The 17,483-nt window shown below is 44.8% G+C and overlaps 1 protein-coding gene across 9 annotated transcripts in view; it reads left to right on the top strand.

The window, feature by feature from the left end:
- Nucleotides 1-17,483, top strand: part of NAV2 (neuron navigator 2) — a 338,929-nt gene that overhangs the window by 253,017 nt on the left and 68,429 nt on the right. For all 9 annotated transcript variants that reach the window (XM_054171581.1, XM_054171576.1, XM_054171575.1 and 6 more), the window contains one exon: nucleotides 3,198-3,320. In XM_054171581.1, the coding sequence (XP_054027556.1) occupies nucleotides 3,198-3,320 (123 nt within the window). The remainder of the gene's footprint in view (nucleotides 1-3,197; nucleotides 3,321-17,483) is intronic.

Raw genomic sequence — 17,483 nt, 5'->3', positions numbered from 1 at the left:
GAACTGACTGCCTTGATGATTTCAAGTCTTGTCTAGCTCATTTTGTCAGCTTCCCATCTCCCATCACCTCTCCCAGGATGGGTCACTCATTTTATGTTAGCAGATGACTGGGGTAAATTTCAGGAACCATTTGGGAATTGGAATATGTGATGCTGAGCAGGTCAGGGGAAGTTTGCTCAGTCTGTTGTGCACTGCTGCCTTACCTGCTGCTCCTTGTCTTCCCAGAATGCCTGTCCCTTGGCTGCCTATATTCAAAACTGGAAAATTCATATTCCTACATTAAGGAGTGGAGTGAAGTGAATATATATGAAGTGTTAGAGTTGTCAGACAATAAAAGTAAGTGTGCTTGGCTGGCTGTGCAGATGGGTCAGTAGGGAGGGCAGACAGAAGTCAAGTGACTCAGACTGCTGGATTTTACTGATCCATGGCATAACCCATTCCCATTCCCTCAGTGTGCCTTTCAGGAAAGGGAAATAAATCACTTCAGCATCAGAAGTATCCTAAAAATATTGCCCTTGGAAGGACTTGTGACGACATCCCACATTTCAGAGTCACAAGAAAGGTGTCTTTGGCTAAAGAAAACAGAAGTTTAAAGGTCCAGGCTGTCCAAGGCAAATCACTTTATGCCTGTAATACAGGGCAGGGAGCCACCTTCTTACAGCACAGAAACGTCACCTAGAAAGTGAGCTGTAAGTTCCAGTTGCATGTTAGAAGGGCATAATACTGCTCTTGTTTAACCTGAGTCTGTTCAATGAGGGTGGTGAGACACTGAAACAGGTTGCCCAGGGAGGTTGTGAACACCACTCCCTCTGGAGCTGTTCCAAGGTCAGGCTGGATGAGGCCTTGAGAGACCTTGTCTAGTGGGAGGTGTCCCTGCCTGTGGCAGGTGGGGTTGGAACTGGATGATCTTTAAGGTCTCCTCCAACCTAAACCATTCTATGAATCTGTGAATCCTCCATACTAATCAATGGAGTAGAGCTATTTATTTTTCCCCCCATTATTTTAAGGTGCTTTTATTATGAATGTGTTTTTCTCCACCAAATGTAGAAGCTAGTACCTGTCCTCCTCCTCCTTCCCACCTCATCGTTACGTGCAGGACTTGAGGCATCATTGGGTTTTGGCATCTTTATTGGAATTAAACATCCCTGGGTAGGGGATGTTGCATGCAATAAAAATAAGACATAAAACTTTCAATCTGTGATTGCACAAGCCTGTTGCAAAATACAAAAGGCTACTATCTTCTGTTGTTGTGGCATGTAAGAAACTTGTCCGATGGGTAGACGAGGTACAAAGACATTGTCTGTGTCTGTGCTTAGAAAAGCTCCCAATCTCATTGTGAAAGATGCCAAAGGCACCCAGCTGCCTTTGGCTTTTGTAGGGGGTTTTTTTGAGTGCTTTGAACCACTGAAAGTCTGGCTGTTAGTCTGCACTGGGATGCAGAATTGTTCTAATGCATCACTTTGCTGAGCTTCTGGCGTAGAGGATGAAGAAGCCTGTTGGTGCTAGCGAAAAGGCTTTGCGCTGGCTTCAGCACAGCTAACTCTGGGAGTGTGATGTGTTCCATTTCACATTTTCTGAACAGTAAGTATGGAGAGCAGTCTATTTCAGCTGAAGCTGGTGTATGTTACCAAGGGACTAGTCAGATGCCAGGAATCTGCCAGCAGAGCCAAAAGCCGTGTTTTCCAGTCGGTGTACAATGGGTGCTCACACAGGAGCATTTCGTGTGCGGACAAGTATCTGCAGCAAACCAAATGCACCTACGTACATGAGATGGTTTTGTGAAGTGCTGTTTGCATGCTTGTGCAACAGTATGGTCTTCAGCTCCACTTTTCTCTTTCCCTTCATTTCAGTAGCTCAAGGAAAAGAAACAAACAACACTCTTCCAGGATAAAATATTTATTAACTGTGTGGAGCACAAGCTAGAGTGCCAGACCTGAGGCCAGTTACAGTGCAACTGCTCCTCGTGCTTTTGACAGGCTTTGTTTATGAGTTGGAGAGTCCTGTCCCCACAGATTTGCTGAACACAGACTGCTCTCGTGTCTGCCTTAGCTGGCTTAGCAACCTCTTTGTTGGAGTCCCCAGAGAGGCTCCTTGGTTGTTCCCAGGGAGACCCCATACAGATTTATACATCGAACCGGAATGCAAACCAGCAGATTGTGGAAGGCTTCTTGACTCTTTACCACCCCATTCTATAAAAGTAGTCTCAAATGTGATTTGGGTAAAGCAAAGCACATCTGCTGCTGTAGCACCTTGCCAGCAGAGGCATTGCTGGCTGCAGCCAGGAGCATCTCTCTGTCCTTGCTGCGGGTGAGGGTGCCTGGTAGTTAGGGAGAAGCCCTCTGCCTTGTTAAGCAAGAGGAAGGTGTCCTGTGCACCTGGATATTATTCTGTGGGCTGTTGTTGATTTGCTAAGAGCGGCTAGAGGGTGAAGAGGATCCTCCTGGCTCAGTGAGGTATGTTACATGCCCCATGGTGTGACAGAGATGGCTACCTTATTGCTGCAGGTGTTGGAGGTATTTCAGGCTCAGGTCTATGAAAGTCTTTAGGGTGTGCTTAGAGGGCTGTCAGCACTGCTCATGGAGCACCTGTGCTGGTGAACTGGTGGTGGTAGCTCAGAGCTACAACCTGCATTACTGTGAGGAATTGTCCTTGGTGATGGACAGCATCTCTTTATTCTTGTCCGCTCTGCTTTGTTTGTGGATCACTGACACAATCTTGCATGAATTCAGTGTGAGTGGTGCAGTTAACTTGTAAGAGGACTGAGCTTTCCCTTGTGTCCAGAGGTCCCTTCCAGCCCCTAACATCCTGTGATCTGTGTTAGTTTAGCCCACGTAAAATACTTCAGGGTGGCATAAGCCATGCGTTATTTTGGGAGAGGAAGGGTTCATTAATGATGGCATCCCAAATATCAAATTGCTTCCATCTAGGCAACCTTAATGACAGTTAAATATTCTTCCTTTGTCATCTTGAAATTGAAATTAATTTCTTATTGATGAGAGTGAGTGGAAGATGTAATGGAGAATGACGAGAGGCAAAAGCTCTCTCTGATCCAATCAAGAATGAAGTTTTCCTTGCTTCCTCTTCCAAGTGATGCTCTTGATTTGCAAGTGAGGAAGTTGCAATATGCAGCTAAGAGCATGCAGAACCTTCAAGGAGGTCTAAAAGCTGTGTTGTTTTGTTGTTGTGCTGTTTGAAAGGTACATGACAGACGGCGGTCTGGGTCTCTACACTCGGAGGCTGACGCGGCTGCCGGACGGCATGGCTGCCGTGAGGGAGACCATGCAGCGGAACACCTCCCTGGGACTTGGAGATGCTGACAGGTAAGGTCTCAATCAGCAAATGCTCACCTGTAATAGCACATTTGTTTCCTGCTGTATCTGATGCATATTGCATCTCTAAGACTAAATAGCTTGGGGAATGCAGCTACCTGAGCACATTGGATCTAAAGCTTCTGTGGGTTGTTTTGTGTTCACAGAGGTGTTGATAAATGCTGACCTTGTCTTCTCTTGGCTTTGCTGAAATCTCATCTGGGTTTTTGTGGGCAAGATGCAACACAAGAAAATGTACAACTTCTATTTATTACTGTTTGTAATGGAAAAGACCTGATTATCATCTCTTTCCACTGATTCTTCCAAGTCCAGGGATTCAGTGTTAACACTCAAGGCCAGAGATCAAGAATTAGGGGACTAAAAGTCTATTTTGTGGGAGTGTGATCACCAAGGAAGCCAGGGAGATAGTCAGTAATGAGACCTATGTTCTATTAGAGTTGAGCCAAATGGGTTAAATACTTTTGCTTTTAATGGCATCAGTCTAAAGCTGTTACTTTCCCTTCCAAACCCAGAGCCTGACGAGTGTTACTGTTGATGTAGTAAGTGAAGTGTATCCTTTCTCCTCTGTGAGGGGCCCCTAAGTACAAAACATGGATTATGTGTTACAGGTTTGAACAAATTTCTGTACTAAAGGGTTTTTACTTTTTGTTTTGTTATTGATAAGTCTTTCCTGGGCCATAATGCAGCTGCCTGAGGTTGATATGGCTGATGCTTTCTTCTTAGTGACAGATGGATGGCTAAGGAAACACAGGTGATGGAGAATCAAGCCTTGTTTTCAAAGAAAGCTGTGGTAAATCTCCTTTGGTCTTCTCCTGATACTGGTAAAGACCAGGATGGTTAAGTCTAAACAAAAGAGCTAAAACCTCTCAGAGAATCTCAGCTCCATTTCAGTTCCTAAGTCAACATATGCTTGCCAGTTGTGAGCTATGCCTGGATTTTTCAGGAGCTCAGATCCCTTTCTGAAACTTGCAGCTTGAAATTCAGCCAGCAGCACTTGCTCCTGGCTGGCTGTGGGTGACAGCATTGCCACCTGGTGATGCAACCCAAGACTAATCAAGTAGCATCCTTGTCTGTTGCTCTGGCTTCTGAGCATTGCCACATGAACAGAAGCTTGGAATACAGTTTTGGTCTAATACAAATTATATTATTAAGTAACAGCTTTCTGGAGAGCTAGTGAGGCATTCCTCATCACCAGTTCCTTCCCCCATCCAGGATTTCCTGTGCTTGCAACACTTTTTCTTGGCATGTAAATTATTCTCATATTTAATTTACTAAGCTCCTTCCCTGGGGATGCCACACATCAGGACTAATTAGGTATGTTCAACAAGAGAGATTATTTGTGTGTTTAAACCTACTCCCCTTAGCGGGATTGTGGCACACTGAAATGCAATCCCCCACTTTAAGTCACTTGTTTCAGCTTTGAAAATCATGTGCTCAGTTTGTGTGGAGAGAACAGGCTGTACACACCATAAAGACTCTGTATGGCTGGAGAGTTAACTGCAACACAGGATCACAGAGGAATTACCCTTGGTCCCAGAGCTGGTGACATTATGATGTGTTGTTTTGATTTAGTCTTTCTGTTTGGATTGTAAGCTTACTCACCTTAGGCAAGAGATCAGAGTTTTCTGACAGCAGGGCAGTGATTTAAAAATAGCTCCTCTTTGGTTGCTGGGTGAGCATGATGTGCAGTTTAAACAAAAATTCATCTTGGTTTGAGCAGCAGTTTTCCAGGGTGAAAATTGCCATAAGGAAAAGGAGTTGGACGAAGCAGTGCAGTAATGGATTGCTTGCATCATTCTGTGAATGGAGGCAGCAGGCAGGAGTGCTGGGTGGCTTTGCTGGTGTGTCCTCCCCCCCTGGCAAACACATAGAATCATAGAGTTGTTAGGGTTGGAAGGGACCTCAAGGATCATCTAGTTCCAAATCCCCTGCCTCGGGCAGGGACACCTCACACTACAGCAGGTTGCCCAGAGCCACATCCAGCCTGGCTGCAAAAACCTCCAGGGATGAGGCTTCCACCACCTCCCTGGGAAATCTGTGCCAGTCTCTCATCACCCTCCTGGGGAACAACTTCTTCCTGACATCCAATCTCAATCTACCCATTTCTAGTTTTGTTCCATCCCCCCCAGTCCTATCCCTCCCTGACACCCTCAAAAGTCCCTCCCCAGCTTTCTTGGAGCCCCCTTCAGATACTGGAAGGCCACAATTAGGTCTCCTTGGAGCCTTCTCTTCTCCAGACTGGACAACCCCAACTCCTTCAGTCTGTCCTCATAGGAGAGGTGCTCCAGCCCTCTAATGAAGATTACACTCAACTCATTCAAAGCAGATGCTAATGGGATGCATGGGAGAACGAGTGTGAAAGGCTGTGAACCTCTGAGTATAAGGTTAACTTGGTATTTTCTATCAGAGGCATTTTTGCAGTGTCCTTAGCTGCTTAGTTTCTTGTGATATTACTTGTACAAGTTCAGCTGAGAAGCTTTTATTTGTTGGTGCTGGTAACATGAAGCACAGACCTTAGAAGGTGCATTTCCCCCTGCAGCAGGGAAATCCAAACAAGGCAATTTAATTTAATGCTTGATTGCAAGGTTAATGGAATTGCTGCACAACACAGCTGAGCTTATTTATTCACTTCAAGACAATTTGTGTTTGCACAGAACAAAAGGATTTTTAATGGTGGGGGGAGGAAAGAGAAAAGGGCATTTAAAATTCTCTTTTTTTAATTTAGTTTGTGATTTATTTCTTCTTTTCAAAGGCTGCAAATAAGCTACCTCTGGTTTTGCCTTCTGTATGCATGGACTTGGTGTCTACCATCTGGTTAAGTTGATTCCCCATTGTCAGGCACAGCTGCTTGATCTGGGAGTAAATTCTGCCCTTACTTTCTCCTATGTAACTTGGATTTATGAATCCATATAGGCAGGAGGGAAGAAATTTGAGAGGGAGGTTTGGGTAAATCTTTCTGTACTTGTACAAGCTATTATTTAGAGAAGATAATTCAGACCAGTGCTGATTTGTCATATCCTTGTAAATAGGGCAGGGGACTACACGAATGGGAGCTTCTCAAGAGTAACTTCAGTGCTGATATTAGGGAAATGTGACTTTTAAAATAATCCTCAGGGGTGGAGTGCTTAAATAATGACCTCTGAGCAGGATTCACTTGGATTGTTTCACTTTTGCAGCTTCATTTGAGCTTGCATTAATTACAATGTCTTTGCATTAGGGTGTAAGGCATAAAAAATGTCTTAGAATCATAGAATGGTTTGGGTTGGAAGGGACCAACAAAGTTCATCTAGTCCAACCCCCCTGCTATCAGCAGGGACATCTGCTACTATAAAAGGTTGCTCAGAGCCTTATTGAGCCTCACCTTGAATATCTCCAGGGATGAGGCCTCAGCTACCTCCCTGGGCAACCTGTTGCAGTGTTCCACTACCCTCATGGTGCAGAACTTGTTCCTAACAGACAATCTGATTCTCCTCTTCTCTAATTTCAAACCATTGCCCCTCTTCCCAGACACTGACCTGTCTCATCAGCTAGCAGATTACATTGCCATGGTCCTTGCAGTGGACTGTGGGTACAACACATCTCAGGTGCTGAGCACACTGCTCAAGAGTGTTCCTCTAGCATGGTTCAGATCTATGCTGACTACAGTGACACTTCGTAGAATCAATAAGGTTGGAAGAGACCTCAAAGATCATCAAGTCCAACCTGTCAAGACCTCATGACTACTAAACCATGGCACCAAGTGCCACGTCTAGTCCCCTCTCGAACACCTCCAGGGATGGTGACTCCACCACCTCCCTGGGCAGCACATTCCCATGGCTTACAACTCTCTCTGTGAAGAACTTTCTCTTCACCTCCAGCCTAAAACTTGCCACACTCTCAGTTAAAAACAAGGCCATATTCAGTTTAATTCTTAGCAAGACTTTTGACTGGAGCTGCCAGTCCCAGGGGAGGCTGTGGAACCAAGACAGGAGATGGACAGGAAAGAAGAATTGAAGTGGAGCAGAAGCAAAGCAGAGAGCCCAAGGACACTCTGTGCAGAGCACAGATATGATTAATTACTGAGTACAGAGGGTGTTTTTTTTCAGATGCTATGATTAATATTAGTTTCTCCAAATGGTAAAGATGGTGGCTTTCAAAAATAATTGAAGAGTCTTGTTTTGCACTTTACAGAAACAAATGAAGGTTCTGTGATTCTTGGCTCAGGTAATAGGCAACACTTTGCTCTCCTGAGTGGAGTGCAGCCCTTTGATGAGGACGTTTAAATTCACTGACTGCAACTTCATTTCTTGAGTCTTGCTACAGTGATGAGAGTACTATAAAGATGGCTTAGTGCTCAGTGCTGGAGGGAGATTGTTGGACTGCCTTCATAACCATGGGAACTTGGATCACACTTTAGAAGAGCTGAAAATCAAGTTGAGACGAGTCGTCACGTTGGGGGCAATCTTGGCCCCGTGCTGAAAAGCTGAGACTGGGGAAGATGTCACTGCCTCTGCAAGGAGGCAAATTCCACTGCAAACAGGATCACAGACGTGGTGCTCCTGGGTGCTGCAGAAGAAGCTGCATCAGATGTTCTTCTTTTTAGGTGCTACTTTATTGTAGGCAATGGAAAAATGCTACAATGGAAGAAAAAGAGGGAAGGGGGGGAAAAGGGAAAGGGAAAATAAGATGGGGGCGGGGGGAGGAAGAAAAAACAAAAGGGGGATGGGGGGGGGGAACACAAAACCCCAGATATTATTGTTAAAGTATTCTTTATGTAGCTTTATAGTAGGATAAACCAGCTGAAAGGTCCTGAGCATATATTCTCCATTCTTCTTCTTAACTGGGACAAGGCAGCTGACATGAAGGTGTCTGCAGTGCCTGGCTTTGCAGCTGAGGAGTTAAATCCTCCACTCACAGACAATTCTGTTAGCATTGCTACTACCCTTCACTGTAGTTCTGCTGCTCTAGCAGTGGTAGGGTGATGCATAAGAAAAGGGGAAAAGCAGATAAAATATGTCTGGAACAGACACATACAGACATTAGACTGCAGAGTCTTTGTCTTGAAACATGGCTGGGTTATGTCTTAAACTTCAGATGGACCCAACTGTTGTAAAAACACATTGAAATAGCTCTTCTGGCACGGTAATGGCGGTGGAATTCCCATCATCTCCTTCCCCCACAGCATCTCCTGCTCCTGCAGTGCTCCCTCAGGAGTGTTGACATAAGTGTTTGTGGAGTTTCACAGTAAATGAACTTGCAGGGAGATTCATCTGGTATTTTATGTGAGTAAGTTTGTGGAGGATGTCCTTTCTGTCAGGAGAAGGAGTAACTATATCCGTGGAAGTCGTCTACAGACCTCAGGAGATCTCAGCTAGGAAAGCTGCTGCCAAGTTGTTACCACTTGTAAAGCTGTTGCAAGATTTCATGCCATCACTTCACAGCTCCTTCGCTTCCAGAGAGCCTTGGCAACTGTACTTGCGTTCAGTGGTTAGCAGTTGAAACTATTTATAAATTCGACCTTTCCTACCTTTTTCTTTGCTGGGACAGTGGGAGGACAGCCCTGTGCCCTCCACTAAACAACCATCTTTTCCCAGAAAATAATTTACAGCCTCCAAGTTATTTAAGAATTAAAAAAATGAAAACCCTCCTGTGAAGGTGCTGCAGCCCTGGAGCAGGCTGCTCAGGGAGCTTGTGGAGTCTCCTTCCCTAGGGATCTTCAAAACCCTCCTGGGAGTGTTCCTGTGTGGCCTGCCCTAGGTGATCCTCCTTTGCAGGGGGGGTTGGACTCAGTGATCTCTGGAGGTGCCTTCCAAATCCTAACATTCTGTGATTCTATGAATATAGCTCAAGAAATGCCATCACCTGAGCACTGGCTGCTCACAGTATCTGTCTGAGAGTCCCTGCAGGTTGTAAATGCATGTCCAGGCACAGCTGCTGAACAGGAAAGTCACAGGACTGGTGAGGTTGCCCATGCCTAACAGGTCTTCTACTCTGCTTGTCCATCTGTTTGGATTTTATCACAAAATTAGGAAAAATACTGCTGCTTCTGAGTCTGCAGGTTGTACCTCGCTACCTGTAGATGCCTATCTCTCTGTCTTTGAAAGAGTCCATGTTTATCTTGAGAACAGACTCAGAGGAACAGGGAAATTCACATTGCAAAGATTCTTTGAAGTTTATGGTCTTGGCATCTACTGATTAGAATCACAATACCATATACTTTTATTTCCTAAGGAATCTTCTTACAAGCTGTAAGCCAAAGTGGTTTGGGGTTACATAAAGTGCTTGCAAAGTTAAGCAACAAACAGTAGTTGAAAGCAAAAGTATAGTCGCTGTACCCAAGGGCTGAAATCAGCAGTGCCAAAAGGGAACAAAGATGTTCTGCTTTCAAACCAAGGGAAGGTTAGTCAAGGGAAGCAATATCTTCTGGCACTTCCATTTCAGTGGGCTAAAGATCACAGAATCACAGAATGTTAGGGGTTGGAAAGGACCTCAAAAGATCATTGAGTCCAACTCCCCTGCCAGAGCAGGATCACCCAGGGCAGGTCACACAGGAATGCATCCAGGAGGATCTTAAATGTCTCCAGAGAAGGAGAGTCCACAACCTCTCTGGGCAGCCTGCTCCAGGGCTCTGGCACCCTCACAGCAGCAAAGATGTTTTACCCTTCTGTTCCTGTGGCACCTCCTCTGCTCCAGCTTGCCCCCATTGCCCCTTGTCCAATCATTAGACATCCCTGAGCAGAGCCTGGCTCCATCCTCCCAACGCTGCCCTGCACATCTTCATCACCAGGAATGAAGGCACCCCTCCTTCACGCAGTTCCTTGAGGTACTTCTTGAACTGCGGAGCCCAGAACTGGACACAGTATTCCAGATGTGGCTTCACCAGGGCAGAGTAGAGGAGGAGAAGAACCTCTCTGGACCTACTCACCACAGCTCTTCTAATCCACCCCAGGATACCATTTTCACCTTCACTCTAGCATCTAATCAAAATACTTAAGCCAGGAGCTGAGGTTCATTACAAAGCCAGTGGAAGTGGCAGGTGCCCTCAAGGGAGCAACTCATTGTGGTTAAGTTAGGACTTACTTTTTGCCCACATATTCCACTGTGGGCAGTCTGTCATTTCCCCTAGAAGGCTGCACAGTGACATGTGCACAGGTGTAGCAACCTTTCCTTTCCCAGAAAGGAAACAGGAAAAAACTGTCTAATTTAAGCAGCTGAATAATTTGCACTTGGGGATGGCAAAGTCATGATCCTGCACCACTGGAGCTCGACTTTGCTGAAGTGATGTTTCCTTGCACACACCCCTGCTTTATGTGTGTAAGGGCAAAGCTGATCTAACTGCTGATCTGGAGGCTCTTCTGATACCCTCAGTGTTTCTGGTTCCATTGCCAGAGATTACCACTGACTTTTCTGTTGTATGAAGTGGCTTTTAAGACAGTTTAGGCCTGTGGGAAATGAAGCTTGTATTCCCAGGGTAAACAAGATTGCAGATACAAAGATCATCTGGAGCTGAATCGGGGTCTTTGTGCTTTGCATGACAAACTGAAGAATGTGACATGCTTGCTGACACCCAGCAGACTTTGTTATTTGGTTTTCCACGTGGAATGGCAAGAGAGTCAACACAGTCTCACAACTGACCTACACCACTAACCTCTGAGTTTGGGATTTGGAGATTGAAGAGAAAAAAAAACTAATAGCAGGCAGCTGTCAGACTCCCAACAGCAGAATCCCAGTTTGGGGCTGTTTGATGAACATGGATGCTCCTTGTGGCTGTAAAGCAAACTTCAAGGTAGATGATTTCACAAAGTCATAGAATGGCTTAGGTTGGAATGGACCTCAGTGAGCATCTACTCCAACCTCCCCACCATGCCTCTCAGCTAGACTTAGCTGCTCAAGGCCTCATCCAAGCTGGCCTTGAACACTCCCATGGAGGAGGCATCCACAGCCTCCCTGGGCAACCTGCTCCAGAGTCTGTACTGAGGAGCTTCTTCCAGTCTAAACCTACTCAGCTTCAGACCATTTCCCCTTGTTCTATTGCTAGACACCCTTCAGAAAAGTCCCTCTCCAGCCTTCCTGGGTTACTAAATGTGTTATTACCCCACCCCCTGAAGTGTAGCCCTTTGGTCTTTGTTTGCCTGCCTTTCTTTGCTGGGGTTCAGAGTTGTCCATGATTGTCCATTTCATTAGGAGTTTTTCCTTAGGATTTTTTGCTCCTGTTCCACAGTGGTGCAGTCTCTTGTGATTAATCTCATGTTCTATTAGTATTGCATTGCATCTAACTATATTTTTGCTGCCCTGAGACTTTTGGAGCTTCCATGTTTATATCAGGCTGGTATGCTGAGAACTTCCTTGATGGCCGACAAGCTATTCTACATGGAGGGTCTTATTCTGCTCTTCTCTGTTCCCCAGCTTCCTGATGGCACAGGGGGTTTCCAGCAGTATGATAAGGTGACTTTATGACCTTTTTATGACAGCTGATAGGATTCCCAGTGCAGTTGAGACTCCACAGAGCAAGAAGTCATTTTGCTGCTGATCATTCTGAGTTGAGCCCCAACATCCTGAGGCCGAAACAACCCAGTGTTGAGACAGCTCCATGGGGTTAAAAACACTCAGCTGTTATATAAACAGGCATTAAGGCTTCCACGTGATAGTCTTATGTTGCTTAAGTATATACAGTTAAATATACATTTGGCCTGGATAAGTAATTGCAGACTCTACAGTGGAAACACTTGGAGCTGCACTCTGCTGCTGCAGCAGTATTAGGAGGCTGTGTGTAATTTGGTTTTATTAGTAAAAGTTGGGGTTGGTTTTTTGGAGTCTCACTAAAAATAAAACATCTAATTTTTATTAGCACTGCTTGCTGCACATTGAGACTAATTAATTTGATGTAAGTGCCATTGGAAGAGTGTGAAACCTGTGAGCAGAGTTAGAAGAGGGAGCCTGACAAAGTGTCACACCGCCAGAGGCTGTGTTTGTGTGTGTCCAGGTAAATGTGGTCAATAAGTAGCCAGAGGATCACTGCTAAACATTGGAAGTCTGATTAGTGCCTGAGCAAAGTCCAGGTGCTGAGGTCAGCTCTTTTTAACTGTATTGAGGTATTTTTTTATTGTTGTTGTTTCTTGGTGGACAAAGGCTCAGCTCAGCAGCCCCTGTGGAGTTACCATGTGCTCTCAGCAGCCCCAAGTAATATTTTTATCTTTTCAATCTAATTTCAGCTTTAAAGTTTATCTTCTCAGATTTTGTTGTTAGCTTCAGTTAATTTTCATGCATATCATCTAATCCATTTGCTTTGGTTTGGGGGGAAATGAGCAAACCACCTTGAGTGTTCAAAAAGCTTTTATTCCCTCTTTCATGTTCATTGTCAAGATTGATTTATTCTGGGTATGAAACTTGCAGCTCTAAATACTCTTTGTAACAAGACTTAATGCTTTCAACATCTCTTTGAAGCTGTTGTTGGGTTTTGGTACTATCTGGTAGGCACATTCATGGCTTTAGGTTTCATTTGCATTTTTATGCAAAAACAAAAAGGTTTTTATCTGCAGAGGTGACTGAAACATGATATTGCTTTGGCAAAACTGGAACTGGGATGAATGCAGGAGGGATGAACAGAATATGATCAGGAAATCAATCTGTATATCAAGGGATGAACAGAAGATGATCAGGAAATCACTCTGGAGATCTCTGTGGAAAAAGAGGAGAGGGAAAAGGAGAAGGAAGAATCACCAACATGAGCCTATGGGAAAAGAAATGTGTGTCCTGTGCCAGCTGAAGTTCACAGAGGTTATGTTAATCCAAGAAAGCCTTGGATTCTCCTTAGTCCACATTTTGGGACTCTGTGTATTCTCTACTCCTAGACAGAGAATTTATCCATTTGTGCTTTGAGAGCATTTCTGAAGCAAAGGACTCCTGAGATGGATCAGGTGGTAGCAAGAAAGCTACATCCATAAATGTCTGATCTCTTACATGGCCATGCAAAAGAAAGAGTAAAGTTGTCTGAAGTTGGAGGATTTTGATTGTGAGCTGAAGGCAGGATGTAAGTTCTGAGCTCAAATTTCTGCTGATGTTCTTTGTTGGCTTCTAATGATAATCACTAAGCCATTGTCAAGGTGAAGGTGCTGGCTGTTCCTTTTGGTCAAGATGTGGTGGTGGTGATTTGGTCTTCAACACCAGCAGCCAGAGGGTAGAATCAGAGGTGCTCCCCATGCTGTGGCTTAGAGCTTGGGTCCCTTTCTTCAATAGCTTCTGACCAATTTTTGAGTTCAGTGACATTCTGCTTCTGTCTCTCACCATGAAGGTCCCTTCCAACCCAATGCATTCTGTGACTCTGTTTATATAGGATGACCTTACATTAGCTCTAATGAGCTGAACATGTGACTGATAAAGTACTCATTCTTTCCTGTGAGTCATACCATGTGTTTTTCCCCTCTTTCCACCACCACAACTCCAGTCATACTTGACCCAGTTATTTTACCTTTCTTCCATCATGCCCTCTATGCATCATCCTCTCTCTTGCAGCCGTTTACCTCATTCCAAGCACTGCAGTGTGCTTCCAGTGGTGGGCTTTCACATCATGTCTAACTCAGTCCTCAATAAAACCCAACTTTGTCCATGAAATGTGTTTGAATGTTAAAGTCTTTCCCTACTCTGGGTATATTCTTATTTAGGGACATCAGTCTCTGATTTTAGTTTTAGATATTAATACTGTTGGAATGAGAGAGCTTGCAGTGTGTGGTGATGTGCTGAAGTTTATCATGATAGAATGATTTGGGTTGGAGGGGACCTCCAAAGGTCATCTAGTCCAGCCCCACTGCAGTCAGCAGGGACATCCTCCACTAGGGCAGGTTGCTCAGAGCCTTGTCAAGACTGACCTCGAGTATCTCCAGGGATGGGGCCTCAACTACCTCCCAGGGCAACCTGCTCCAGTGTTCCACCACTCTCATGGTGCAGAACTTGTTCCTAACATCCAACCTAAATCTCCTCTCCTCTTGTTTCAAACCACTGCCCCTCACCCTGTCACTGCAGGCCTTTGCAAGCAGTCCCTCTGCAGCCTTCTTGTAGCCCCCTTCAGGTACTGGCAGGCTGCTGTTAGGTCCCCTGGAGCCTTCTCTCCTCTAGCCTGAACAACCCCAGCTCCCTCAGCCGGTCCTCGTAGCCCAGGTGCTCCAGGCCCCTGATTATGGCCATATATATGTTAGCAAATCATTTAGGAACAAGGGATTATTTTAGAAAGAATAAAAAAAGACAGCCAAAGGTAACTTGTGACTTGGCTGAGCAAAGCTGGGTGAGGTCATGGGAGGAGAACAAAACTTTCTTTGGACATTTTCAGGAAGAAGAGTGAGTTCTAGCTGTAACTGAAGTAGAATGGATTCTAGGGAGACAAGGAAAACAGAGAGAGATTGTTAGGAAAACCTCTCTGGCATTTACTGCCTTGTTAAACTAGTCTCTGGGAACCATTCTTTGTCTCTCTCGAAATCTGTATGAACCAAAGCACAATCACACATTAGAGGGAAAGCAGCATGAATAACCAGAGGGGTTTTCCAGATGCATCTCTGTGTATTTTGTTAGGTGTGCCTGTTCTGATGCGAAATATGAATGTTTGCACTAATCTTAACTAGTCATCTGTGGGGTTCCTTTCTTCTGGGGGAGGCAAACATCTAGTGATTTTTATCCTTTCATCCTATCATCTCTTGTTCTGTTCACTTCATTAAAATCTCTAAGCAAAGATATCCAAAGACCACTCCTTAACTGTAGAAGAATTCACTGAAACAGAGCTGTCTTTCTCAGTAGCAGTTTATGTTAAGTCTGTGATAGCTAAGTGAGACACCACTTCACAGCTCAGCCTTAACAAGATAGCCACAATCTGACCATGCTTGAAATAGGACAGAGGTGAGAGGCTAGTTTAAAGTGATTTCATTCTTGCACTGGTGTAAAAGAGAGGAGAAGAGTTTGGGGCTTCAGAACCAAATCCAAAATTGCATTGCAAGACAAAGTTTCTCAGGGGTGATCAAGAGAACTTCGTGGTAAAATCATGTCTGGTTCCTGACAATGCTCAGGCATTGTTGTGCTGTTTTTAACTGAGACCAAAGTCCATCCTCAGGTTGGCGTGGAGCTTGGAAAACTTCAGCCCAAACAGCTCCTTTTGGTGGAAGGATAAATAATTGAAATCATTCCCCCTGCTAATTACTTCATTACTGTAACACAGCCATCTCTGAAGCCCAGGGTGTAGCCTCAGAGAGAACAAATATGTGGCCTAAAACCCAGCAGGGCTGGGGCTGGGGGAAGGAATTATTGGGTAAGGAAGAGTTTTGCAAGTTTTGGCTCTTAGGGAAATGCTAGAAAAGGTTAGAGAGTCCTGCAGAGACCCAGGGACCTCAGGACTTCTGCAGGGTAGGGAGTGGAGCAAGGAAACAATGCAAGCATCAGTGACAGACCTCTCACAGGGCTGACAGAGCTGATCCAGCAAGAAAGCTGTGCTCAGACCTACCAAAGGGGGGAAAAAAAGAAGTCTTGATTTGCCTGGGTGGAACGATTAAAAGGTCAAATTCATCTGAGGTAGGGTAGGAAAAGAGTGGCATGACATGAAAAAGGGTTGTGCCTCTGCACAGTTGAGCTTTTGTTTTCTCCCACTTTATTCCTATTTTATCCCTTAAAGAAGTTAAAAGCCTAACTGCTTTTAACTCGTTATCAGTTAAGAATTAGAGATAGTATAGGTGAAGCTGCATATATTAACTGCTTATTTAAAGAGCCTGCCGTTCATGATGATGAGGGTGGGAGGGGAATGTAGTACCAGAGGAGAGGCTGCGCTGAGCTTTGAACTGGATCAGATGCTTGAGGGCAATTAAACACATGAGATTTCCCCATTTAAACAAAGGCACAGAAGGGAGCCTCCCTGTTTTCTGTACTGGTAATCATCCAGAAGGGAGAAGAATGTGTAAAGGAAGAAAGAAAAGACGGTGCTGTTTAAGGGAAGGATGTTAGACCCCAGCAGGATGCCTGCTCTGAGTTGCATCTCAATAAATAATAAGCACTTGTTATGCTAATAGTCACTATTTTCGGTGACGTGATTTGCATACAGATCCCGTGCTTGTTAATTACCCTGTGCCCGCAGCCAGCAAGGCACATCTTCGGCTTTGTCCTTAGCATTTTCATTTGTAAAATGATACATCACGTTAATGAGCGTTGCAAAGTTCGGGGGTGCAAAGAAAGAGCTGATACAAGGCACAGCAGCGCGCAGCTCGGTAGGGCCTGGAGATAGCCATGCATACCAGGGATGGTCGTGGAAGCAGCCCAGGATTAGTGCCACTTCTGGCACCGACAACATCTGTCCTTGCACCTTATTATCATGAAAATAAAATGAAACAAAGGGGGGCATGAATGCGTGATAGGCAATGGTGCGTGACAGTAATTAACCCCCGTTTGGCTAATTACGAGGTGCCTGCTTCAGGACATTGCTGAACCTTTATAGCAAAGTTTAGTGGGTGTATACTGATTTTATGCCACCTGGGGAGGACAGGTGAGGCCCTGTGGAGAGGCTGAAGAGTGTGGGCAGAGTTCCTCTGTGAAAAATGTTGGAACCCATGAATCTGAGCTCTGTTTCTATTAGATTAGGGCCATTAGGAAGGCTGGACTTCTGGTGAGCTGGGTTTGAAGGCAGCTCCACGTGTTTCTTCTCTTCCTTTCTTTCCCACACATCTTCTGGGTGCCTAGCATTGCTCATTTCATTATGTCTAATTGAAAGTTCCCACTTGTTCTCTTGACCTACTAATGTAAGTGAGTAGGAATTGGCCTAGCAATAGAAGTGACTGACACCCTGGGAAACGTAGTGATGTGACAGCTGTGGTGGTGTCATGCTGGGTCTGCATAGCATCCAGACCTGCTTCAGCATCTTCAGATGTGCATCTGTAAAGCATACTGCAGCACCAGTTCAGGCATCTCAGAACCATGCTTCACAACACTCTGCCTTCTGTATTTGTAGCTGTACTGATTTTTTTCCCTGATAGCATTTTGACACCACTGAGCTCTGTTTTCAGCTTATTACTTACAGCAAAATGAAAAACCAGCTACCAGTCCAATCCCATAGTGTCCTGGGAAAAGATCTGAGAGTTGTTATCTGGCATTCCAGGCTAAATATTTAACATAGTTCATAAGGCATATCATAGAGATATTTACCTGTTAGGA

The sequence above is a fragment of the Dryobates pubescens genome, chromosome 22 (assembly GCF_014839835.1).
Source record: "Dryobates pubescens isolate bDryPub1 chromosome 22, bDryPub1.pri, whole genome shotgun sequence".
Classification (NCBI taxonomy): domain Eukaryota; kingdom Metazoa; phylum Chordata; class Aves; order Piciformes; family Picidae; genus Dryobates; species Dryobates pubescens.
Note: the sequence above shows the minus strand (reverse complement) of the source record. Positions and strands in the feature narration are given on the sequence as shown.